The sequence below is a fragment of the Lonchura striata genome, chromosome 3 (assembly GCF_050655825.1).
Source record: "Lonchura striata isolate lonStrDom1 chromosome 3, ASM5065582v1, whole genome shotgun sequence".
Lineage (NCBI taxonomy): Eukaryota > Metazoa > Chordata > Aves > Passeriformes > Estrildidae > Lonchura > Lonchura striata.
This window is the reverse complement of record NC_140705.1, coordinates 92,226,836-92,254,376: the sequence shown is the minus strand read 5'-3', so window position 1 is coordinate 92,254,376 and position 27,541 is coordinate 92,226,836. Positions and strand designations below refer to the sequence as shown.

General features: G+C 43.2%; 1 protein-coding gene across 2 annotated transcripts in view; it reads left to right on the top strand.

Moving 5' to 3' along the window:
- The window catches only part of SYNDIG1 (synapse differentiation inducing 1), a 58,475-nt gene that overhangs the window by 15,257 nt on the left and 15,677 nt on the right, over positions 1-27,541 (top strand). For both annotated transcript variants that reach the window (XR_013339657.2, XM_021540260.4), the window contains exon 3: positions 2,590-2,727. Coding sequence is in view for 1 of the 2 variants with exons in the window: in XM_021540260.4 (XP_021395935.1) it covers positions 2,590-2,727 (138 nt within the window). In the remaining variant the exon portion in view is untranslated. The remainder of the gene's footprint in view (positions 1-2,589; positions 2,728-27,541) is intronic.

Genomic DNA, 27,541 nt, shown 5'->3' with positions numbered 1-27,541 from the left:
TGCTGTCATTTGTGGAGGGTGGATACTTGGCATACGACTTTGAGGACTGCTGTGTCAGCTGAGAAGCAAAAAGGGGACAATCATGAAGGGTCACAGCACTCACCCCAGCTTGTTTTAGTGCAGATCTGTTCATGGCTGTCTGCAGTGATCCCCTTCCAGTGGCAATGTGCTGGATGCCAGTTCCTGAGGATCTATGGGCAGGCTGGCCTGTGGATGTCCAGGGCTCAAGGAGGAAGAATAGGTTTGGGCAACTACATCCAGGAGTTTTTGCCCGTTGTGTTTTGGTGTTGCTATTACATGTGAAAAGTTTTCCAAGCAGGGAGAGAACTCTGTGAGCCCATTCTGCAAGATTGGCTGCCTGACTGACAGGGCAATTTTTAGACTGGGAGTTGGGGAAACAAGAGGATCTGAAGCAGGTCAGTGTTAGGGAATTATGGCACCTTTAAATGCCTTTAAAACTGAAAGGCAATCAACTGCAAAACTCGAAGTTGTATAAAGAAATAGATAGACAGGTAAATTTAAATAAATAGCAGGCTTTAGAGACAACACATCTTAAGAAATTATCAGCAAGATGCTGCTCAGGGATGAGTGAGTGTGTGGAGGCAGAGCAGTGATAATCTACAGCCTTTGGCAGAAGAGCTTCCATCCTGCTGCTGCCTTCAGCATCTGTTGCATGGAGGTGAGTTCGAAACACTTGCAGGAGAGCAGAAGGATGCCGAGCACTGGTCAGAACAGGTCATCATGTTTAACTACATTACTGGAACAGGCATTGTGTGGAGGAAAACAGAGCACATATTAACTTGGAGCAGCATTGTGTTTCTCTTTGTCAAGACAGACCACTGGACCATCTGGATTTGAAGGCAGATCCCACAGGGCCACATAAGGAATTAGTTTTGCATGCAGCGTGTGCATGTTGCTGAATTTCCTTGCTTTAAAGGAAAAAAGGAAAAGGGCTGTTTCCTGAATATCCATCAGAGGTTGCTGGCAGCTGTAGTTCAGAGCAGACCCTGCTGTCTGACATCTCCAGTGTGCTTGGCAGGCTGTCCACAGAGCAATTGTAATATCTTGGTTGAGGTAAAGTTCATAGCTTTTAGGGGTAGCCAGCTTTGATTTAAGAAAAGTCTTTTTTTTAATAGAAAATCTATTACAACTGCAGAAAAGTGTTCATAATGATCTCTGTTAAAAATCTGCACCTTGTGTCTGCTCTTCCTCTATTCTTCTTTCAGTCACTTCAGCTTTTCTATGGAATGAAAGAGCTGCCTCTGATCAGAAATTATCTGCTCAGGCACTTACAGGCTGGGATGAAACTGCATCTTAAATGCATCTTAAAAGTGGAGTTGGCTTCTCTTCTTTCTTCTTTCTTGTGTAGATGTTTTTTGTGGCATTCCAGTGCCTGATTTCTCCATCAAACTTGGGAAATAGTGCCAGGGGAAGGGGAAGGGGAAGGGGAAGGGGAAGAGGAAGGGGAAGGGGAAGGGGAAGGGGAAGAGGAAGGGGAAGGGAAGGGGAAGGGGAGGGAAGGAGAAGGGGAAGGGGAAAGGGAAGGGAAGGGAAGGGGAAAGGGAAGGGAAGGGAAGGGAAGGGAAGGGAAGGGAAGGGAAGGGAAGGGAAGGGAAGGGAAGGGAAGCCTAACTGATGAATATAATTCTGACTTCTCAGCAACACTATCAAGCTTCTTCAGTGTCAGTATGCAGCTCTTGCAGGTCCAGGAATAAGTGAAGACAGAGTTAGGTAGCCAAATTATCAATAATCCCAGTGTCAGTGGGGGTTCTGAAGGGAGAAGATTTCTTGGTAAGCTCAGGATGAGGTGTCCTGTTGTAAGAGAGAATGTTGGGAAGGAAGGTTTGCTTGGGGAAAGGAGTGTTTAACTGGAAGAGTTGAGGTACCTTCTGCTGTTGGATTATTGACTTTTTTTCACCCTTCTGGTTCACAGCTGGTCTGCATGGTCAGGACTTTACGATTAGAATTATTCTCTCCCCCTTGGTAATTCATAGGCAGGTCAGTTTGGCCTTTGGGAAGCAGCAGAACTGATGATTTTGTGATTCAGCCCATAGCCAAAGTTACCTGAGAAATCTTTTCCCCATTTCATCTTTATGTGAAAGAAAAGGCAATTTGAAATATCAGGAAGGTCGTCTCCACAGATACTATGCCAGCACACAAAAACCTGAAAATCAAAAACCTGCAAAATCAAAAGCATTTTTTGTTTTGTATCTCACCTGTTCAGGTGAGTGCACAATTTCAACGGGTGTTTTCAGCACTACTGTGGATTTTCTCGCTCTCCTTCTCCTCCTTTATGTTTTGAAAGGAAATATTCATCGTGGTTCATCTGACTAGAGAGCCCCTTCCTATAATGGGCTTCTTTTTCAGCTCTCTGCAGTGATAACTTTACGTTTGTCATTTCTTGCTTTCAAGCTCATGCAACAGTGCTGGAGTCTGTGGCACAGTGGGTGAGGAAGAGGAGACCTGCTGGCCACTGCTTGTGGTGGAGTGGGAGAAATGGGCAAATGATCAGGGAATTGGCTGATGGCAGAGGACAAGCAATGATGTCATTAACCACCACATCTTCATTTCTCTCTTTTGCTATTCCAGAGCGATTACTCGAGCGACACCGAGAGTGAAGACAACTTCCTGATGATGCCACCAAGGGACCATCTTGGCCTCACTGTGTTCTCCATGCTCTGTTGCTTCTGGCCACTGGGAATTGCTGCCTTTTACCTGTCCCATGAGGTAATGTTAAAGCATCTCCTGCCTCGAGGATGCCAGATGTTCTCGAGGGCAGTGGAAGGCAGCTCAAGGGGATGGCATCTTCCCCACCTGGATATGTCTCTGTGGTAGTCGTGGCTGCCTTTTGAGATACTTTGCTGAGGGAGGCGTCTACAAATTAGTTTAGCTTTTAGTTGGCAGTGGTCAGGTTCCATGTCAGGTAATATGTTCAGCTAAGAATCTTCTGTGGACACAGCTTTTGAATAGAAAACACCCTTGATAGCTCAAGTGCTTGGCTTTCCCATTGGGAAAACAGATCTACTTGTCCCAAGCTGATAATCTAGAATATCCTTTCAGGAGTAGAAAAATAATTTCTGTTCTGCAGATGTGAATTTGCTTTCCAGAAACCATTTCCTTTTCCATGGAAAAAAAAAATGCTCAGACAGTTCTTCCTTTCAAATTTTAATATGCAAATATCTTTTTTACCAAAGTGACTGTGTTTTGGTTTGTTTTCTTCACGAGGCAGTCTTAACATTGCTTAACTTGCAATCACCTCATGCCCATCATTTGTTTCGACAAGTATGTCTTCATAAGTGTCTGCAATGTAATTACTGAGTTTCCCAGCATGGCAGATAATGTGAGGTGACAGAGAAGGCATCACACTGGCAGCCTCATCAGTGACTGCGAGGAAACATTTGATTATATTCCTCTCTAGTGCCTATTGCAAACTACAGCCTCTGCTCCATGGCACCCTTCACATTCACCCTCTCAGCTGCCTTTCTAATCTTATGCTAAACATCTACCAGCCCTGCTGATTTCTCAAACAAGAGCAGGCTCTTCAGATCTGAAGAATCCTACTCTTCAAGATAAAAAAAAAAACCCAAAAAATAGAGAACTATATTTTTTTTAACTTCAAGCAAGACTCTGTCTTTGCATTGGGAAGCTTCCGAGACAATTAGTGTTTTTCCTGTGGAAAATAACAAGTTCTGATTGTTTGTGAGAGTTTTGGTTGTTTGTGAGATAGTTTTATCTGAGGAAAGAAAGCACAGTATGGTCTAATAAATACAAAACCCCCACAGTGTAATTAATAATAAAAAACAATATGGCTGAGAAGATAAATGTGCTGAGAACCAGTGTGCAAAGGCCAGGACATCCAGCTGTGAATGGATCCCAGGGGCCAGCATGAGTCTGTAGGGATTTCTGTCTTTCATGGGAGAATACTGAGGATGGAAAAAGCAGGAATAAAGGGAAAAATGTTGGTACTATGCTGAAGGATTTAGGCATTTGAAAATGAAAACATGAATTTTTTTTTTAGTATAATGATGAAGAATAGCTGAATGTGGCTGCCTAAACTCAGTTTCCAAATCTCTTGTAGAAAGATGGTCCAGCTTGTTCCAGTCCATCAGAGACACATCTCTCTGTCCTCTCCTCAATCTCCCAGGGAGCTCCTTTCTCTCCCTGCCTTTCCATTCAGCAGGTCCATCACAGCCCTGAGAAAACATGGAAAAGTGATTCTTCTGCAAAACCCCACATCCAACAAACTGGAATTTTCTGGGGGAAAAATGAAACCAATGTTAAGCCCAAACCTCCTGTGGCTGAGAACAAACCATCAAAATCCTGCTCCTTGCTAAACTAATATTGACAGTGATGTCACCTCATGCTTTGACACATAAACCATATATGTGATTTTTGTTTATGTAGGTTGTTCAACTGAAACTCCTTCATAACATTTGAGATCACTTGTTAATTCAAAAGAATAGTTTAACATTCCCCCTTCTTTATCAAAAGCCAGAGGTATAGCTAAAAATCAACTCTTGCTACTCCCGATCAAACCTCTTTTTTTGCAGTTGCTTGAGCTCTTGAAAATTTTGTGTTTTCCAAAGTTTCCTGAGCAGTTGTACCAAAAAGGCCATCTGGGAATAAATCATAACATGCAGGAAATTCAGAGAAGGGGGATGGATTCTTTGATGCAGTATACAGCACTGGCAGTGAATTTTGTTTTAAAAATCTGATCTGCTCTGGTGTGGGATGCATTTGAAGATGAAGCCTTTGTTTGCAGAAGATGTATCTGCAGTACAGCTCATTCCAAAGGCATAGGTGCTCTGTTTATTCCTGCGTTACCTGCCAGCACATTTATGATGCATAAGCCTGTGTCATGCTGCAAAACAATTACACAGGGTTGGATGCTGTAAGACAGCAGAGGTGCTCCTTACCAACAGAATGACTGAATTTTGGGGGGTTTGTGCTCCACGAAAGCCAAGTTTTTCCTGCAGGTGATGTTTCTGCTCTGTATGGGACTTACTGTCTCCACCAAGGCTCTTGCCAATGTGCTGCTGACTTGAGGCTTCTTGCAGAGCCTCTGTATCAAGGGGTGCAGCTGTGCAGGGTGTGCCTCTGTGGTGGAAATGAGGATGTGCTTCCACAGGTGAGCCAGCAGAGAGGAGCAGTGGATTGAGAAATGCGCTTTATGAAAACTCTACATGTTTTTTTTCCCCATTGGGATATCCAGTTTTCCAATCCTGATGTCACCTGGTGATCTTACCCCAAGCAAAGCTGGGCCTTGCTGCTTTTCATCTTACCTCATTAAAACGCAGAGCTTTCTGGCCATCACTGTGCTGTCCACTTTTTCAGTTATTTCCTTCTGGTTTTATTTGGGTTTTCCTTCCCAGAAGAGTCTTGCCCCCACTTCCTCTAGCTGCCCAGTCCTGTGCTCCTCTCAGTTCCACTCTCAGGATGGGACCCTGTATCCTGTCTTCTTTCACATTTTCTTCTCCAGAATGGAGCATGTGAGTTTTTAAGCTTGCCATTTTTTGGATTGTCTCATTAGTCAACAGCTGAAGGGCTCAATCAAACGAGTTTTTGTGCATTTTGCAAGGAAACTTTTGGAAAGAGGAAAGGAAATTATGTCTTTCACCAAAAATTCTTCCCCACAAAGACTGTGTGATCAAAAACCCACCTCATTATGTTTATTTTTTCATAAATCTTTACCCTCTGGAGTCTTGCAGGTTCCTCAGTTTTTATTTCCAAAGATATTTTTAGCATTGTAGATTGTAGGCAAGTGTGAAGCCTCATAAATCAAAGAAAGAACTTTAAAAATCTTTCTTTTTTGTCTTGTCAAGTTTACCATTGAACTTGTCAGATGATTTCTCAGGGGCTGTCAGGCTTTCTGCTTGGGCTGGGGAGTAGTGGTAACAATCCTGAGAGGTCTTTTTGCATGAATCCTCTTTTTCTCCCTGCTTTTATATTTAGGAAAGAGAGCAATACCATGCCACACATTTCCCTCCCTACTGTAAACAGAAATTCATTATGAGAGAGCTGAGCCTTTGATGCTATGAATGAGCTTCACTTCGTGCCTGCTCCCTTACAGGCAGAAACAAGAGCGTGCACAGCACCTCCACCCCGCTCCCATGAGCCCTCTGTGGATCTGTGTCACTGACCTGGACACACACCTGGAAAATAATCCCTCTGACACTTCTCCACGTGCTTAGGTTGTCAAACAGCGCCCACAGCCTCCCTCCTCGCCAGCAGCAGGTGAGCCCTGCCAGGCAGCAGACTGCACTGGGAGCACAAGGGAGCAATCACTTCCCTGCTGTAATTACCTCCCTCGCAGGGGCACGCAGGGATGCAAAGCTTTGGAATTATTTGCTCGCATTGTCTCGCTGGGTAAAGGATTTTCTACAGTTTTCACACGGAAACAAGGCATACGTGACCAGAAGAAAAGAGTAGCTTGTCTTTCTTTGTGATAACTTCTGAAGTATTTGGTTACTTTTCATCCAGTTTTCAGAGACAGGAGTGTTAGAAAAATATCTGTATTCTGACATATTTCAGTAGTCACTGGGGAGAAGAAGGAAAGAATGTTCATATTCCCACTGGAAGGTAGAAAATAATATGAATTCTAGATTTTTTCCGAGTTTCAGTGCTCAGCATACATGTATGGATTTCACTGTCCTTGCTTTTCTGACATAAGGTTTTGACATCCAACTGCAAAAGAAGTGGACACAGAAATAGCATCCAGCTGCTATCTGCTGTTTATTCCATAGAAAGGTGGCTTGTAGTCCCCATATCAACAGGGAGAACAATGAGACAGAACAGCAGTATGATGTACCACACTCCACCAGACTGGCTGGTGATGCCCTGCTCTTATCCATCCACCCTGCTTTTTTTCTTATCTGTCCCACTTTACTCCATAAAAAAATGAATATGGTCTGTTATAAAGAGCTTGACACACAGCCAGCAGCATGTATAGGGGATGCAGCAACCTCTTATATCAAAGAAGAAAAGGCAAAAGAAGAACAAAAAATGTGGTGTTTTTCTTTACTTGGCAGTGACATGCCAAGATCTATACTTGCAGGATATGCTGGTCAGCATAGCTGAAGCAATGCTAGCAAAGCAGACAGGAGGCTTTTGCATTTTCAAGAGATTTTTCAACACTGCTTTATTTCTTGGTCCAAGTAATGCTTGGACAAAAGAACTGTCTAAAGATGATGAGCTTTAATGGAAATAAAAGGACTTTGTTTTGCTGTCTTGGACCAGATACCAAGTCACACAATTCTTTTTCTTAAGCAGGGTTGTTGCTTTGAGTCACACAGATTGGGTAAAGGGCACTGGGTGTACTCTGGGGATGCCCAGCCCAGTCTCTGCTGACTGTCACACAAAGGTTTGAGCTCTCTGTGCTGCTCACTCAGAAAGCAAATCCCTGAGTTTTTTGTCCAGCTCTGTGCATGTGAGTACAGGCTGGTCAGCACACCCAGGTGCCCTTTTACCCTTCTGAACTGTTGCAGTTTTGCTGCTGCAAAAGGTGATATGTAAAACAATTAAACCAAATTGTACTAGGAATGAATGAAAATAGTTAAAAAAGAGTTCCTCCTCACAAGGAGCTGCAAAGGTCTTTTGTGGCAGAAGTTGTCCTAGAGGAGCTCTGTGCTGCTGTCTTGCTGAGATGGCACAGCGCTGATGGTGTGGCCACTGTGCTCATGCAAGAGCCCTGGTCCTGGGAGGTCACCTGGCCATGGACTTCTTGCAGAAGGTCACAGCTGGCTGCTGGCCCACACTCCTCCCCTTACTCCCATCAGGCAGGTGAGAGATTTGCCAGGCAGAGGGGAATAAAATAGCAAGGCTTCTGTACCCAGCCACGACACTGGGAGAAGCTGCCTGCTGAAGCAGCCAGGTGCACATGTCATCATCAGAGAGTGCTGGCTTTCCTGTGCTTGGAAAAGCTGCTCAGAAATAAATGACCCTGCCCCTGGGTAGGGGTATTTGGGGTGACATCCTTTGCCTCTGCAAAAAGCTTGTGGTGTGGTTTAATACATTCAAGAAGTTTGCAACTTCTTGTCCTTTGGGAGAAGAGAGGAAAGCTTCATCCTGGATTGGGTAAAAGAGGATCTCTTCCCCTCTTCCCCCAGGCAGTTCTGCAGACAAAGATAGCTGCTCTGAAGTGGGGCTGATGAATTACCAGCATCTCCAATCCTCATCTTTCCAAGTGGGAGCTGGCTGCCAGCCAGTGCTCTGCGTGTGCATGAACGCTGCTCCTGCCAACTTTTCCCTTTGGGAAGATGTCTCCAGAGAAGTGTTTGTCTGCACAGGAAAATGGCCATTTAGAGTGTGCTGTGTACCAGCAGAGACTCTGCATCCTGGGTGAGGTCATGGGCCAGGGAACTTTATGAGTGTCTTGTATAATTTCCTTTTCATTCCTCTTTGTCCTTTTGATCTTGTAGTTTTATTTCCAAGTCACGAAGTACAGCTACAAAAAGGAATTAAATTAATGAATGACCTGATTGCTTTAGCCCTTAAGCTAATTTTAAATAATTGAAAAAGTAGCTGGCAAATAACATTCCCTGGAGAGTTTAATTCATTATGCAGGTGTTTAATTACAAGGAAGTTTTGAGACAGGAGAGAGACCAACTTGAAGTATTTGAGGAGATGAGGGACCTTTTTTCTTATTTTCAAGAGCAACCTGCACAATAGCAAGTATTGTACATGAATTTTTCTTTATTTATGCCTCACACATTCTGCTAAGCCAGATTCAACTCCAGAGACTTGTCAATATAGTCATACTACAAGGACATAAAATATTCTGATGCCAGGAAGGCACCCTCTTCATCCTGCTGTTACTTTTTGTTGCATTGCAATTGACTTGTTATGTCACAGTTTTATGAGAATGTGAGGGTTATTTCAGTCCACAGCTACCACTAAGCTGGAAGTGCCTGTAGTATTCACAGATTCACTAGAGGCCTCTCTGGTGGAGTCATCTGAAGAATAGGGCAATAAATATTCCACAGGAGCTGATCAGGGGTTCAGCCTCCGTGACATTTAGGCAATTCTGACTAAGTTTAAATAACTTTCTAGTCTTAGGCAGTGGGGTTTTAGTGTTTTGCCTTTTTTTTTTTTTAGTAATCCTCACTTATCTCTGCTAAATACTTCAATTTTTTTTTCCATCTGCAAAGGTAGATTTTCCAGGAAGAATTATATTTCAGGAGAGGAAACAGAAGAGGCATGTTCACAGTCTGAGGGCAGAAACAGGGCACAGTATTTTGCACCTCCCAATGTCTGCCCCACTGAAAGAGGCATGAGAAAAAAAAAGAAGAGACCTTTTTGCAGGTCTGGGAATGGAACATGGCCCCTTCCTTCTGGCCATCCCAATGTCTATTTCCATTGTCAAGGAAGGCCAAAAGGTTTTGGCTGCTTTGTGATGTGCTGAAGATCTTCACACACAAGGTGGAGAATGATCTGCATTGAAGTCTGCTGTGGCATGGAGAGCAGCATGTTCACCTGGAGCAGTTCATTGGGTGCTGTTTATAGAAGACACCTTTCTTTCATCTAGTGCTGTGGCAGCACCCTTTAAAAAGGAGGCCCCTCTCACTTGAAGTTCAATGTATGCAGCAGTAAATGGATGGGGATGTTTTCGAGGCCTAAGGTTAATATTTTATCAGTCTGCAACATACACAGAGTTTTTAATATTCTTATCAAAGATTAACATCATGTACCAGAGACTCAGGGCTATATTCTAATCTTGAATATACAGCTTGCTATCTCTCAGCATCTTTTTTGGTGAGGGCTTCTGAATTACTACTTTGTTTGAATGCACAGCAAAGGAAATTGATTACTTCTGATTTCAATCTACACATCTCTTTCAAACAGGCTGCAGAGTATCTCTCTGAAGATTTGCATCTAGTGAGCTAGGCAACCAAAGATGCTTCTCAGACAATGGTAATTCTTCATTGAATTGACTGATTTCCTAGCCGTAGGAAAGAGATCAAGTTTTTTATATATTTATTTTGGGAAAATCTACAAGAACCAGCTAAAAAGAAATTGACTAGGATCTACCTGCATCTGTGCAGTTTGCATCTAAAACATTCAAATATACCTATCAATACATTTTTGTCATGTTGGCAATAAAATCGTTACTCTTGGAAATAAAACCAGTCTGCAATTTTATCTGCTTGGGGTGAAAAAAAGTCAGCTTCTTCACATCCCCTAGCCAGTTTGGTATTAAATACACTCATAATGAGTTGTGATGAACAAGAAGTTATCAATGGCATATCCACATATTGCATTATTGCCATTTCTTGCATTATTTCCAAGTGGCGTGGAAGGGTCAGGGGTGCTCCTGCCAGTCCAAATGTGTTTGCAGGAGGACTCAGCTTCCTCCAAGAGAATGGGCAAGACTAGGGGCAAAAGAAGAGGTCTTACAGCATCCTCTGGGAAAGACGGGCTTGTCAGCCTCTGCTTGACCCCATTCTTCATCCTGATATCATCATGAAGTCCAGGAGAAAGGGTGCAATTTTAACCAGACATTACCTGGAATTCCCATTCCCAGTGTTGGCCAGTGGATGTGTCTGTCTGTCCCAGAATCTTTACTTACTACTACTGTCTCTACCAAGAGGGGTAGAAATGTAGTGGTGGGAGCAAGAAAGGCAATTTTTCTTCCCAGTTCTGTTCAGAGAGCCTTGTCTGGCTTGCATTTGGACCTTCTGTGACTCATTCATCTGATGGGGAATCTGTAGAAGGAATTGTGGATAATTAATTTTCCACAGATCCAAAGCAAGTAGCTTCTCCCAGCATTTCCCTTTGCTCTGACAAGGATGTGCTGCAAAAGCTGGCAGTGGTCCTTGGGCTGATAATGGCCGAGAACACACTCCAAATCCTCACAGGTGTGATGATCCAGAGGAAGTGGGATTTGCTCCAGAGACATGTGGGACCTTGAACTAATTTAAACAGTAACTGTCCCAGCCTGAAATTTCTGAATTTAATTCAAGACACCACACTCAGTCATTGTTCCAAAAGTGTCCTCATTCCTTCACCTTGTTGCACAGATGGCATTGTTCTGAACAGGTTTCTACAGGCTGTAACTAATTAAGCAATTAATTAGGAGCCCTGGTTTACACAAAAGTTGTTGTAAAGCAATAACTTCTGTGACCTCATGGGTCTTGTCAAAGTGCTGGTCCCAAGACTGTCCAAATTATATGTGCTAAAGATTCAGTGTGTTCACCCAGTCTTAGTTTGACTGACCTGAGAACCAGCTGGGCCTTTCCTGATGTGTCCTCAGGATGTCACATGTATTTGAAAGATTCACTTTGTTAAATGTGGTGCAGACCACTTTGTCCTGTGACATTCAGTGGCTCTCTCTAGTGTGCTCTCTAGTTGAGAGCACAAATTTCTTGTTTCCCCCAGCACATTCAGTATCCTCCACTGTCAAAATCCATATTTAAATCTCAAGGGCATTGTCTATTATTTTTACCATATCTGACTTTGTTCTGTCGAAATCTGAGCAATTTTTCCTCAATCAACCTTGTTCCAAAGCTTCAGATATTGCGATTCTAATTGTGTCAAGTAAGACCATTCTTCCTAGCAATTTGCAACCCAAGGATGAATGGTAAAATATAGAAATACCACAATTTGTAAACTCTGGCAAGGTGACTTTCTACTTCTCTTTTTCACCACATGCATAGCAGAATCATGGAGTCTGTTTTAGGAGAAAAGAGAGGAGAAAAATCAAAAGTGGGAAAAGGAGAGACCTGCAGGGAGGGGACTTGAACCTTGTCTGTGTAACCCTCCCAAATCATTGGGAGTCCTTTAGTCAGCTCAAGGCATCTTTGGTGAATACTGTAAAACTGTGTCACTGTGAGTTACGATGTCCCAAGGAAAATCCTGACTTCTTCCGGGAAAAAGAAACAAGCCAGAGACAGCAGCGCTCTGAAAGGCATAAACAGTTGTGCCCAGGGAATCTCACCAGGCCATTTCAACCAACGCAGATGGAAAGGATGCTCAGTTAAGCAGCCAGAACAAGAACTGCTGCTAAAGGCTGCAGTTAAGTATTTTAGTTGGTGTTTGGATGTAGATGTGGTGGAGCTATTGCTGATTTGTTTGTAATGATGGAAGTTCTATAAGTGGCTCAAAGACCACGTTGTTCTTCTTTGCATACGCAGGAGAAAGCATCTCACTTTTCTCTTGTGAATTGATTTAAGACAGAGGGGACATGTATTTAGTAGAAAGCAAAATAAAGATTTTGTTAATGATAAATAGCTAAGGTTAATTTAATTTACTACTAATTTCAAAGAGAGAAAAGAGAACCATGATGTCATGTCTTCTTAGCTCCATTTGAATGTTTCATTACCTCCCTTTCTGACTGAAATGACTCATGAAATCATAGACACTGTACATGGCAAGGACTTTTAAGTTCATCTTGTCCATCTGTCTGTCACGACCGTGTTCTTATTCAGAATGGTAAACAGGGAAACTACATTAGAGACAGACACAATGTCCTCTTAAAGAGTAGGGAATACTAAAATATTCTTTACTCATATTTGTACATCACCCAGGTGTGAAAGCAGAGCCCATGAAATCGATGTGAATGAATGCAATGCCATGTAGCACTAAGTAAGGCTTACATCACTTCTCACAGCTGCTTTGTCATGTGTTGTTTTGCTGATTTCCTTTTACATTTAGTGGGCTACTTTTCAAAGCTAATGTCTTTCATGAGTCACTGTGACCAATAAAGCCTTAGAGTATCCCTGATGGGTGACATCTGTGACTGGGGATCAGGTTGGAGGGTAAAAAATACGTCTGCTGGAAATAAAGGTGATCTGCTGGAAATACGGAGCATGAAAGGCAGGCCTTAGAACAAATGCTGGTGGAAGAGAAGTTATCACGTGCTTTTACACAACCTGGCATCCTCCAACCCTGAAACAGCTAAGTAAAAGGCTGAGGAACACACACCAGCGACTTCTCAGGAGCTGCAGTCACACACAAGGCAGCCATCCTCTCTGCCTCTCCTTGCACTTTCATTGCTGCTGTTGTGATGTCTCTGCTGTGGCTGCTGACTGAAAACCGTATGTGCTCTGGCTGTCCTAGAGCAGCTCTTGTCAGAGCTGGCAGTGTAGCTCTGCATGAGCAAACACCATCACCTACACTGCTGGACAGCTACTTTTTCAACTTATTTTATGGCACCTGTGTTCTCTAACATGGTGAGAAGCCGCAGGAAATCATTATCCTCAGGGCATCACGTGAAGACCCAATCCATCTCCCATGGCATCTGTCTGCTCAGCTCCCAGGAACATTTTCACTGTGTCCTCAGCAGCTTGTGGACATGGGCTAATCCTTTCCTCTGGAGCACAAGTGACTGGGATTCTGCTGCTCCCTCTCCACATGGATGCCTGACTTCTCTGATTAGTTGTCTGTGATGGGGATCTCTGGGAGAGCTCGCTGCCTCTGAGCCCCAGCAAGGAAGGATCATTATTAGCCTGCAACCTGTCTGCCTGTGGAAATATCTCTATACCTACCCGAAAAAGATTACCATATCAACACCCATTTGGACACTATTAATATGGCTGTCAGGAGGCAAATGTTTCTTGACATGAAATTATGTGCCACTGATCATTTCAGCTGCCAGGGCTGCTCATTAGTTCACAAAACAGTTGGGGTTTTTTATCCCCTAGTGAAACATCTTCAAACAGCATCTTTCACAGCCATTCCATCTGCTTCCTTGAGTGTCGGGATGTATGTGGAAGGGGCATTTTTGTACAGTGAAGGGTAGGGATCTCATTTCTGGTGCAAAATCTCAGCTAGGAATAAAGGTCTTGAGGTCTTAAATCTGTTTTTTCATGGCCTCATAAAATTTCTTGAGTAAGTCTCCTTATATTTGGGATATATTGATCTTGTTTTGGGAATCCCCAGTACCCTTGGTTTCTTCCACTAGTTGTGCCCCCTCTTGATTCTTCTCTTATCTCTGCATGTCAGAGACATGCCACCAAAAGCAATAATGGGCCCCCCTGGTTTTGACAGGGCTGATGGGGCTGGATCACCAGGAGGGAATATTACATGGCTTTATATTTGTGATTTATGCAGCCTGCACTGTATGGGTTTACAGCCTATCTGTGCACTTGCTGCTCTGCTGGGAGCTGTAAAGAAGAGAATCATATAATAAAAACCCTTCTGGTCCTGACGTAAAATTCAGCACAATACATCTCTGCCTGTGCCAGCTCTTCCTTCTTCCTTTTGTCTGCACTTCTATTGTGTGGCACAGTTACCAGGATCATTAAATTCAATGTCTGAAGGCCAGCTAAGGCTCCTCGGTGCTGCAGAGCAGAGCAGGGAAAAAGTGTGGAGAAGAGCTGAACAAGGACAAAGTCAGGAATGCTCTCCAAGCATGGGAAAGGCAGGAAGTATTTCTGTTCTTCTCCACACACTCTTCAGGATGACTAAAACACTCTCAGTCCAGTGAGATGTGTTTGATTTCAGAAAAACCTTTCTAGAGGTAAAAAAAGTGAAATGCAGTATCACTTCACCTGGGCAGAGATGGGCAAAAGGTTTAGATGAGCAGTCAGGAATGGCTTTGCAGCATTTATAGACACAGATTAAGATCTCTACAAGCTTTTAATTACTTTTCCTTATGCCTGTTTGCTACGCACCAGAACTGATTTATTAACATGCCTCTTCTCTGTGACTAATTTCAGTGGGGAAAAAAAAGCATAGTAATTTTTAACTTCACACAGCAGCAATCAATCTTCTTCTTAAATTAGTTTACTGGCTACTTTGATATCTAGTGCATTTGCAGTCTTTTCCCAATGATCTTATTTACAGACTTGGGGTTGGTGAGTACTGTCCTGTCTGTGTCTCCTAGCCAACTTTATTAGAAAATGTAATGCCAACATTCTTTCAAAGGTACCGAGGCAGGTGAGTAGGCCTGACTTTGAAAGGTAGCTCATTTCTTCAAAGAGTAGAAAAGTGTTGGCAGCAAATACCTGGAGCCTCTTTCCTCCCACCATTAATTTCTCCTTCAACAGGAGAAAACAAAAAACCAAAAAACAACCAAACTCTAATTTTTCAACCTAAGAGGTCTTTCCAGACTTCAAAAATCTTCCTTGGGATCAAATTCCAGCTCTGACATTTCTATGCTTTTTCTTGAAGAAATGGGAGAGAGGTGGGACTGATTATTAGAAATCACTTTGCAGCTCTGGAAAACCTGCATTATGAGATAAGAGGTCTCCATTTCCCATAAATGGGTGCATTTAATGCTCTAGGATTTAATTTTCTACTTAAGGTCTATACTTTGTTTCTGAGTAATGGGACATATCAAGACTCCTGGCTGGTTCCTTCTGAATTATGCTTGATATCCATGAAACATTGCATGCTTCCTTTGCTTTCAGGTATAATGTCCATTTTGTATGATTTCTCACTTCTTCATGCAACTTTTGTGTCCTTCAGCTGGTGAAGTCATATGAGATCTCTGTCACAACAATTTGTCTTGTGTTTGTGTTCGCTTGGTCTGATGTCACATTTAAAATATTTTGGTGAGTTTCCTAGATGGTGACCCTACTGCTTTTTAGGATTGCAGAGATTAAGTCTGCATATTTTTAGACTAATATTTAGTTATTTTCTGGTTTATTTTGTTAACTCCTCTACACTTTGAAAATAATCAGTAGTCTCCACCAGCAGGAAGAAGAATTTCAGGTGTTTCTTAATACTCAGTAAATCTAAAGTAAATATCTAAAAATAGGTACATTTTTAATATAGTTACATTTATCTAAGAATAGTTACAAATTCATTCTAAGAGGCTGTCAACCCCACCAAAAGGGGTTGACAGCTGGTCCAAAAGCAGACTGTTTCCTTTTATTTCCGTTCCCTGCAGAAAAAAAGAACTTAAATAGAACATACAGAATTGCAACCCTGGTTTTTATTTGTATTCTTTAGTGGTGGTAGGAGTCCCTGCAGGAGCATCCTGGTGAGCTGCCTTTGAGCCACAGCAGAGAATTGGAACAAAAATATTTCCCTTTTCACAGAACAGTTTTACGTTTCCCCAAGAAAATTTTCACAGGGAGTCCCATTCTCTCAAATGTCATAATACAGGCAAACAAACAGAAAACACACAGAGAAAAATTTCCCAGCCAGACCCTGCTGGTTGTTTCTGTAAAGCTCAGGTTCTGCCTTGCAAGTTTACTGGTGAAGAAAGGGTTGTGAAAAATTCCCCCTGGGTTCAGTATTCCTGGGATGCTGGGGCTCTATGTCTGTGTCAGCTGACAGCTATTTCCTCCATTGAAACTTATCCACTTAGAACCCGAGCACTCTTAATCTGTGCTCTGCCAGCAGTCACAGCTATTTTCATCACCCTCTTGTGCCAATTCTGGATCCTGCACATCGTTTTGACATCCTCTTCAACCAGATCATACAAGCAAACAGCTGCTTTCAGAGCACCCCTCTCTGGAAGGTTGCTCCAAACTACAGAAGGCAGATCTGTTTATTAATATATAAGATCTGTCACTGACTATGTCAGCCAGCCTGATAGTTCTGCTGGGATCTTCACTGCACAAAGGAATGAACAAAGTAACAAAACAAACAAAGGGGATCTGAGATCTCTAAATTGTTCTTTTTCCATGGCAACCTTCCTTGAAGACTAGAAGGCTGTTTAGAGGAAATAGCTTAGTGCACTTTCCCAGCCTTTTTACACTTTCTGGGGTGTTTCCCACTGCTGAAAACTTACTGTCCCTTCAAGAGTCCGTTCTTTGATGTTATGCAGCTCATTTTTCCAGCCTCAGACTTGCTGAGGAACAGCAGTACTGCTAATGGAGCAAGCAGTGATCTTCAGCATTTTTGGATCCCAAAGAGTGGTCTCTCCTCCAAGCCTGGCAGCATTAGAGATGAGATTTCCAAGGATTCATAGCAAGATATCTGTCATGAGAATACTCTAGTCAATCCTTTACTTCAGTACGAACAAAGTAGCGTGAGCACTGGATCTTGTTTCATAGAAGGGAACCACAGAAGCAAACTTGTCTGGAGCTTGTCCTTGGACCACCTCAGGTCTGTCCCACTGAGGTCAGTAATATCTACCACAAATGCAAAGTCTGCCTTCCTGTCCTCTTCCTCAAACTTCTTGCAATTTTTTTGTTATCCCACAAGGATATCTCACTCCTGCTGTCTCTCAGAAGGGTCTGCAATGGGGAATTCTATGGGTTTTTGAGCCACATTTGTCCAGACCTCTTAAGAGAGTTGGTGTGCGTTGATCCTTTCTCTCTCTTTGTCTGCTGCGGGAGGATGTCCTCACCTCTGTGTTTATGGGAGGAACTTGAGAAAGCCTCTCTATGCCACTGCACTCTAAGGACAGGGACAAACCTCAGTGCAGGTTAGGCTGATGCTTTACTGCATCTCTATGCTCTCCCAGCTGCAGTTGTGCCTTGTCACCAAGTGTTTTTGCTCTTGAGAACTTAATTTCCACCCATTTATGGTGGAATACCAACCACAGGAAGAGCAGGTCACCCAGGCTCGAGTCTGGAGCTGGGGGACCCAAAGCAGTCCTTGGCCCTGCTGCGTGGCCTGAGATCTTGCTTTGCCCCTTAGCTTGCACTCTGAGATGATGGATGCAAAGGGTGGATTGTGTTCTTTGAAGCAAGACCCCTGACAAGGTATGAAAGTGTTCTTGTAGTTGTGGAGTGGCAGGCAGGGAGGAGAGGAGGTGCAGGCACTGAGAGGTGCCTCAGATCTGACTGCTGTTGCTACCTGTGTGTCTTTTTAGCAGGAGAATGTTGCTAAGTTCCCCGTGCAGCCCTGGGAGCATGTCATTCTCTGCGTGGGTGGGTGTAAAAAAGCTGTTGCAGAAAGTTTCAAAAGAAGCTTAGCAGTGAGAAGAGCTGCAGCTCAGGCCCATTTGCAAAACACGAATGCCACCTCCGCTCCGCATGGGGATCAGCTGACACTGGCAGACACAGTGCCACTTCTTGCAATTTCTTCAGTTCTTCACAGAAATTATTTAGCTCAACACATAGGTCAATTAATCAGTATTAAGGCAAGGGCAGGATAACACTTCTACCACTGGCCTCTGGAGCTACAGAGAAAGGAATTATCATGGTTTTAGGAAGGTTGCTGTAAGAATGGGGTAAAAGTCAGATCTGACCAAGTTTTCAATGCTTTTCTGAATCAAAGCACCCTTGCCAGCTCACTCTGTGTTATGAAGGCCTTCATGTTCTGTTGAATTTGCCAAGAGGAGATTTTTGAATAAAACACACAAATGGCAATAAATTTCAAATTCCACAGAAGTGAAAGGTCACTAAAGATTGCTGCTTGAGTTCTCCAGCTATTTATTCTTGACTCTTCATTGCACCAGGGTCTCTTACCTTTCTCCTTATCATCCTCTTTCCCCTTCCCAGTGCTCTTTGGCATGTTGCCTAACACTGAGCTGGAGAAGGAAGTATCAATCTGCCCAAGAGGGGAGATGGCACAGAGAAGAGATCAAGCACCACATCCAGCCCGCTCTGGAGTCGCACGCAGAATTCAGTGCACACCACTGCCAATCTGTCCTGCTGCCCAGGGCTGTCAAAATCACCAGCAGTTGTGGCTGTTCCACACCACCTCCCAGGGATGTCAGGAAGCCTTCTGGCATCAAAACTTCCCCTTTCCTGGGCTCCCCTCCTTCCCCATCATCCCAGATGTCTCTGGACATTTGAAGGCCCCCTTTCTGGCTGGTGCTTGCCTGTGGGACGTATTTGCTGACATTCCCTGAACGGGTATCATCAGGTGGATACTCTTCTTCAGCCCCCAGCATGCAGGCATCACAGAGCACATTTTACATCTGTCTCAGCAGCAGGTTGGAAATGTCACTGAGATGTTTGCTGAGGGAGTCAAGGACAGAGTCCTGCAGGAGTGCCATCAGGAGTGGCGGAGCTGTGCCCTGGGAGGGTGATTTCCTATCTCTGCACGTTGTACTTATGATGCTGCTGTTGGCACAATAATCAACAAATCACTCGAATGAGCAGGAACAATTACTTTTGCAACAAGGAAATATCTCCTCCAGCAACAGACAGCTTTTCTGTAGAGGGAGACAGAAATGTAATTACAAGTGCAATATATCTTTACCTTAGAGTGTTTTTGGAGTTGGCATCCTTGCTGCTGTGAGAACCTCCTCTCTGAAGTGAAGGGCAACAGAGGGCCTCAAAGGGCCACACTGTAATAATATTTGTATCTTGTTCCAAGAAATGTTGGGGCCTTCTGCTATTTTTCAGTGGAAGAGAGAAGTGTGAACAGTTGTCTTTGTGTCACTAAGATGCTCTTGATTACATTTGTGTCTCTTTTACTGCCACCAGCATTTGTCCAGGAAAAGGGTCCCTATTTTCCTAGGAGTTCTACAAATCAAAAACCTTGGAAATATTAAGAAAAATGCTTCAACACATCCCTGAGGACTTACAGTTTAAAAAAAGTGAGACACAGAGAAGGAGAAGGCAACAATAGGAAAGTACTGGTCACCAAGGCAGGCAGTGGTTTTAAGCCTCTGGCAGAGTAGCTGCCATGAAGTCATTAAGCACTGAGCAAATAATTAAAACTGTTGTTCATGAATATTTCAGTGGCAAATTTTCAGAGACAATGTATTTCAGTCATGAAACATGTATTAGCTCAGTGAGGCGGAGACATGACAGGGAAAGACAGAGGGAAGAGGAAGGAGAAGCAAACAAGCAAACTCTGAAATAATTAATCGTCAAATCCTTTTCCACTTGCATGACTTCCTGCTGGAATCCTCTGATGGATGAATGCAACAGTTACATCAGACTAGGATAGGTTTTGGGCCTCACTGAGTAACTCTCCTTTTGTAGCTCCACATCTGCACTGTGGAAGGTTAAGCATCCACACTGTTTGTATCTTTGCATCCAGACTCTCACCTTGCTCAACTTGCTGCTGCCTTGGATGGGGCCCACCATATTCCATAGCCTTTTGTGTAAAACTGCAACTGAGTGAATCAGACAGGTCTGTTTATCACCACAATAGGTAAGAATCACTCTGAACAACTTCTGAGAAATTGGTCCCCAGAGGCAGAGCAGATATTCCTTCACTACTCTGCTCTTGCTTAGGAACCCACACAGGAGGTGGATTTTAAAAAATACTTATCATTGACTGCCCCTTCCATCTGTTCCCAGCTGGCTGAGGTCTTGGGAAAACCCTGGCAACAAGCAAATCCAAGATATGTATCCTGTGAGCTGTCAGATCCTAAGGCACAGTGGTTCCCAGCCTTCCCCAGGCTGAGCTGAAGCCCATGACTCGTGCACTCTCAGTGTCTCAGCTGGTAGATGGACATTTTTGCTGTGGCAGTCTGGCATGTGATCACTGCCAGGAAAAGTGGCATCCTGTATTTAACAAGGAAGGAGAGTCTTCAGCTGGGTTTTGCAGGAAGAACAAAAGCAAACTTGAAGCACTCCTCTTCCTGACTGTGTGTGACGGAGTGATCTTGGACACGAGACGGCCCAAATAAAGGAACTTACTGATGTGTGGAAGGATATTTCCTTTCTAGATGCTGCCATCCTGCCAGATGCCCAGGGTAGTCCACCCTGCTCCCCATACCTTAAAAGAAAGGGACAGGGTAACAAGAAACAAAATCCTTTCACCATGAGGACGAGGCCTGCACTGATTCCTGAGCTTTGAATTTGACAGGATGAGTCCTCTGCTCAGCCAGGGTGTCCTGCTGAGGCTTTTATCCCTCTTCACACAAGCACCATATGGATGTGCTGCTCCTGCAGGGAACGTGTTTGTGCATTCTTGCCTCTGCCTAGCCATCCCCTCCATGCAGGACGTGCAGGCAGGGACGCAGACAAACAGCCCTGCACACAGGGAGCTGCAGCAGCTGCTGCTCAGGCTTGACCCACCTGCTGCTAGACAAGCCAACAGGCTGGAGAGCAGAGCCCTTCATTCCTGTTATTCACTTCTCTTGGCATAAACAGCCAGGCCAGTTAAATCACAGATGAGGAGATAATTCCTATATGTTTGCAAAAGAATGAGAGGTTTTGTTTATATACACTGGAATAATTTTATATTAAAAAACTTGAGCAGGTTGTTAATGACTAGTGAAAACATGAAGAAATATCCTTGTTAGCAATCTCTGCCCTCCCTGTTGGGCAATGAGGACTTATGTTTGTGTACTAATGGGCTTCCACTGAGGAAAACCCCTGCTCCTGTGGAGCAGTTTGTTAAAGGGAGAAGAGACTCTGGGGATGGTCTCTTTCTTCCACCAGCAACGATCAAAGCAGCAAATATCCTGGAAAACAGAAATGAAGCGATCCCAGAGTGCCAACATAGGAAGTGCTGCAGCACTGCTTCATTGTACTCCTTTCTCTTAGTACAGCGACAGGAGATTCAGGGAGCAAGGCTGCATGGAGAAAACAATATATGAGGTGGCTACAGCAGGCATTACTGAGGTGCTGGATGAAAAGAGCACCAGAGTCAGAGAATCCTTGGAGATCCTGTGCCTCAAGGCAGTTTGCTTTCTTCCTGAGGTCAAGAACAGAAGCTGACTCAGGCATGATGGAGGCATGTTAGAAGGATGTTCATGAAATCATAGAACTTAAACCAGCAGCTCTGTGCTACAAGACCTGCAGGGCTCCCTCACTTACTCTTTTTCTCATTGCCCTGCTGTTGGAGGGGTGTCTCTGCTCTCCCTGTGATGCAGGCAGACAAATGTTGGGAGAAGCTGTTCTTTGTACTCGGGCAGGTGACTCACTCTTCAACAGCATCGTTTCTGGAGAACTGCCCTGACTTATCACCAGCTCTCTGCCCTGCTCTCTGCTCAGTGGAAGGAAGAGCAAAGCCTTCCTGGCTGGCTCTTGGTGCTACTGGGCTCCTTGCAGCTACACACCTGACTGTCTTCTGCACACCTACAACTCAGCTCTTCTGTGGGGGAAGAGATAGATCTCCTTGAATGACACCCACACTGGGGCAAACCCTGCCCATTGAAACCCAGCAGCGCCTGTCTCTTAGTGCTGCAGTTGTATGAGGGAGGGCTTTTGTTTACAAGAGATGAGCGGCTGATATCAGCTGGCATGACAACTCTGGGATGTGTTTCTGCTGGAGAACATGGAGTTCTTGTCTTGCAGTTGCTGAGTCATAGGAAAGGCAGAGCAGTAATTTCAGGGTGCTGACAGCTTAACACAAGGTTCGACCTTCAATTTCCATGCCAACGGCCGGTGGTGATGCATGGCAATTAATTGCTCCAGGTCAGCTGGTGAAATTTTCCCATTGTGAAAAATGGGATCTTGTTGAGTCTTCCTGTGCTGAGCAGGGAGTTGAACCCAGAGATTCCAGAACACGTGCTCCAGTTTCTGCAGCCTGTGCTGCTGGCACTGGCAGGTGCTTGTGGGTCTCTGGGTATGGTGCCTGTCTTACTGAACATTTTTTTCTCCTAATTTTTTTTTTCCTCATTCAAGGATAGTTTTGGAGACTAGGCAGGAAGGATGCCAGATGTTTTCTTTGTACTGCAGTGATCACACTAAGTAATGCAATTACCAGGTCTCTCCCACAGAATGAACATCCTGGACAGGAATAATTTCCTTAGTGTCTCCCTTCTCAGCTCTGTGTTTTCCAAAATACATCCTCAAGTCTGCAGTCAGCAGCAGAGACAAAATATCCCCTAGGTCCAGAACGTCTCTTCCCAGGAGTTTATTCTCTTAAACCTGCCAGTCTCAACAAGAGGAGTTGATTCCTCAGTAAGATCACATTTATGCAGAAGAAACCTGTGTTGACTACTGAAAAGCAATTAAAAACTGAATGCTTAAACACGCAGATAGGAATTTATGCACCAGATTTGTTGATTTGTTAAGACTTTGTGTCTATATATATATACCGTTCCAGAAAAGAGTTTCTTTGAGGAATTTATTGTATCAGAAGGTGTCCTAAAATATTTTTGAAATATTTTAGCATACCATATCAATACATTTTCAAGCAGAACAAAATGAATTCTTTTTTTCAATTGTAAATAAACTTTTCATCTGCAAACTTTATAAACACACAGGAAAGCTCAGAAGCAGTAAAAATAGTTCCAAATTATGTATAGAAACTCCTAAAATTAATTTCCATAATTAAAAAAATAATTTTGATGTCATACATTTCTATTCAATATATTTTTTACAGTGTTTTTTGCTTTTGGTCAGAAAGAAATGAAGATTTTCATCAGTTCCTTGCCTTTATCTCTGATTAATCTTCAATAGAGTTAGACTTTTAAAAAATTATTAGAAGATCTCCTTCTTTTTCTTTTCTTCTCCTCTAGAAATTTTAAAACTTTTCTTCTGTGTTTTTCTTTTCTGGAATGTCACAGTAGTATTTCTAATGCAATTAAATTAATTGACAAAATCCAGACATTTTGTTTTATATGGGAGGGAAATGTTAATCATTTTAATTAGAAGAGAAATATAACACAATACATTTTTGAAATTAACAAAACCCAACCACTTAAGTGTCTGCAAGAAAGAGACAGTTTTTTCCAGGGTTGTTTTCTGTTGCTGCTCAGAAGGAATCCCAGAGCTCTGGGACACCTGAAACATGGATTTCCAGACACTCAGCTGTGTTTGCTGCTGTTGTCTGGCTGGGAGCAAAGCCAGGAGGCAGGAAAATGCTGACTGAGAGCAGGCAGGTGCTGCTCCTATTGGGAAATGGCTGTGGATATGAGCAGAAGGAACTGAAGCTCCTGCAGCCCTACTTTTTTTTGTGGACTGGGCTTTGTGGTGCCAGGCTTGGTGCTTCCTACTTGCCCTGGGGGCTTTAGACCACCAGGAGTTTTTTGAAGTTGAATTTAGGGCTCCCTGCTATTTCTCTGTCTCCTCTCTATCATCATCAATCTTCAGTGTTTCCTGCTATGTCAAATGCATCCTTCTAACACCAGATCCAGAGTAACTGAGTAATTTTCTTCTTGACACACATTAGTAAGGCTCCTTGCATCTTTTCAAAACCAAAGTCTTTCTCTACAAGGAAAAAGAATCTTGTTCATACCCTGCAAAGTGATGTATTGCAGAGCTGGACGTTACAAAAAGCTCAGTGCAAACTGATTTTCATCTTAAATCAATACAATTAAACCAGCAAATATTCTGTGTAGACACTTTCTGTATCCTAGTGACCCTGTGATATAGTTAGATTTCTCTCCAGTTGATGTTGAAATAGGCATTTAGTGGAATCTGCATACATTGCCAAAGCCTGAGTTTGCTGAAGCCTCCACCTTTCCTTGCAGGATTTTTCCAGTGAGAAGTGTATAAAGACAAAGATCTATCTCTAGAGGATCTTGTAAGCTCAGAAACAATGTGATTTTGAGCCCCATTTTGTAGCCACTTTGAAAAAACATTAATTCTTCCATTGTATCCAAAGGAGAATTTGGTCTCAGACCTTTGGAGAAAGTTTCCAGCTTTTCCTGGTGTTGTGATCCAGTGGGTGAGAGATGCTCCTGCTCAAATTAATGTGCAGATAATACCACATGCCAAAGTCAAGAATGCAGGTTTTAATTAATAGTAAATGTGAGGTAGAGAGGTAGAAAGAAATAGAACAGATGAGAGGGTGAGAGAGATCAAGCAAAAGGTAACCACCACCTGTGGATCCAGAAGTATCCTGATGGTCTTTCTTCACCCTTCTTGGTGGGGGGCAGGACCCAGAGAGTTGTTTTTCTGGGGATTCCACCTTTGTACAATCCAAGTTCTGTGTATCCACGGAGCACAGATGCCATTCCCATCATTTAAGGTGATATGTGTATCAGCAATTGCTTCCTTTCTGACATCATGCCACAGGAGGAAGTTTTGTCCCAGTCAGACACACCCTCAGGCCTGGAATTAGCACCTTTCTGGGATAAATTTCTGCCACCCCTGCTTATTTCAAGTTGCCACTGTGGTGACTTATCTTATGGCAAGTTCCTTCCATGGCCTTGACAGTGTTGGGAGACAGGGAACTGTGTTATGTCCTTACACCTGGCCACCGGGAAATCGAAGGCAGCCTGCTAATGTTAATTCAGACAGGAGTCTAAGTGGGATGTATCCCTGCTGAAGTTGTTTGCCTGGCAAGAGTGCTGCAGGATCATCAGGCTCTTAATTAGCTGGTGTTCTCTCCAGTTATAAAGCAAATTGACTAAACATTCTGGCCTAGTGAAGAGATGGTTAAAACACTCACAGCCTGTGGCTCTTCTTGCCCTTAGAATTTTTTCTGATGGATTAAAAGTGCTGGGAACACAAGAACAACTTATTTTCAGTGGTTTTTTTTGTCAGGCATTTTTTTTCATATCCCAATCACACAATCCATGGAGTTATTAAACCATAATTACTGTTCCCTGTTAATCACCCCTCTGGTCATGAAGCTCCTTGTGCCTGCCTGCTGGACCCAGTTGCATCACTTGTGCTGTGTCTCCAGGAGAGAGGGAGAAAAGAGGATTAAGTTTTAAAGAAAACAAAAATGTAAATAAAAAAAATATTTTTTTCCCCCATTGTTGGGTTTTTTGGTGGACTTTGAGAAAGTAGAGGAATGGAAAAGGGGAAAAGGCTTTCCTATGAAAGAGATAATCTGAATCATTTAATCTTCAGTGACTCTTGAAAAGCTGAGTTCATACAAGGTAAACAGAAAGGAAGTTGAATAAGTTACCTCACATTCACTGTCAGGTGCTGCAGAGTCCACAGTGCCTGATAACTTCTTACCCTTATAGGTAACACATCAAATTGCAAAATTTTTCTCAGGAAATAGCTTGGGATGGATCTCTGCCCCAGAAAAATGAAACTGCATCAGTGAGGAGCAGAGGAACTGCAGACTTTGCAGGCTGGTCTCCCAGGAGCAGCCCTCCAGGGACAATTCCATATAACTGGTGTGGAACTCCCAACTTGTTCTGGGAAAAAACAAACTTTCCTAAGGAAACCAGGTTCTGCCAATAACAGTTCAGAAAGTGCTGTTCTGAAAGTGTTCAACACATGAAATTGGGACGAGATAAACAGTGTGACACAGATCACAGATAGGAAAATCATGGGTGGTTGTAATACCAAAAAAAAAAAAAAAAAGCTGGGAAAGGTACTGTGATCAACAAATGAGTGAACCTTACCTCCAGAGTTATTAATCTTATCTCAAAAATCATTAATATGCTAGGGGACTTTATAATTCCCAGAGATTTAGTTAGAGCTCTGGAGGGACACCTGTGAGTGAGGAAATTGATGAACTAAGTGTCTGATCAAATCTCTTTGTGTCAGGAGGAGAAACCACCCCAGAGACTGTTTTAAAACTGTGCCTGTTGTCTTTCCCTTGTTTTTCCCCAAAATGTGGCTCAAAGTGCCCAAGGCAGAAACTCCCATCATTCTTGCCTGTTCCAAGAGTGGGAGGTGAGGACTGAGGACTGAGATCTTCTCTGGCTGCACTGAGCAGCATCCTCCACCCTTTCCCGTGCTGTGTGACTCATGCTGGAGGGAAGAGACATTGTTAGGAATGTAAAGCACACACACATTTGACATCGCAAATGAGGAAGAGGACCAGAGACAGATAGAAGCAACCACAGTGAAAGAAAAAGATAAAAAATTGTAACCAAAAGAAAAAACAAACAACCAAACCAACCAAACAAACCTGAAAAAACCCCAACCCAAACCAAATCAAAACGAAAAAAAAAAACCCACCAAAACCAACCCCAAAAACCAAAAACCCAACCCCGAAAAAACCCCACAGGGCTGGTTCCCTCTCATTTGGTCCTGTGGACATACTGCAGGCAGGAGCAGCAGGTTTGGATTGGGACAAAGAGAATCTGCTCTTTACACCAACTTTACATAACAATTTAGAGGTACAAAGATGAATGCAGCTTTCCCCAGAACCTCCCTCTAGCAGGGCCTTCACCAGATCATCACAGGGTTCTAAAAGCCCTGCTTTTCCTTGTGAAATGGAGAGAAGACTTTCTCCAAGCATATTTGTGTATAAGCAGTTGGTGAATAACACCTTGCAAACCTTTGTACAGCTGCAAGGACTTGTAAGTCTCTGAATTTGTATGTATAAACTGGGCTTCCCACCTGTCATATTTTTCAAATTTTCTTCTCTTTCATTACAAAACATCTGCTTGAGAGCTAGAAGCAAAGTGGAAGGGAAAAATAATCTTCTTTACCATAAACATCTAAATTCCTGTATATGGCAGGAAAAGAGAACTGCCTTTGTGTCTCTGGCTGAGGTCTCATTCTCTCCACTGCAATCAAATGAACAGCTGTTGCTGTGGAGCTTGTCTAAAAACATCTCTCTGCATTCTGCTCATTTATGGTCTTTTATGCCTGCTGTCCCCAGCATTTGTAGTTTTATCTTTACTCAGAGACACAGTCAAATGCCACAGGCAATACCAGCCAGGGGCTGAATCATGTCTTTGCCTATGCAATATTTTCAAATTCCAGTGAAATACTTTGATACCAAAATGGACCAATTGCTGAAATACAGATTTTATAAAAGTTGAACATGGAAAAGAGACAGACTCATGCTGGTCTTCATTTACACCCTCACCCTTCCCCATTCACACTCTATTCTCTTGAACCTTTCATGGATTTCCAGAAATAAATATTGTTCCCAGTGTTCTCCTTCTACCAACTCAGCATAATTTAATTTGGTGGCAGTAGAAATA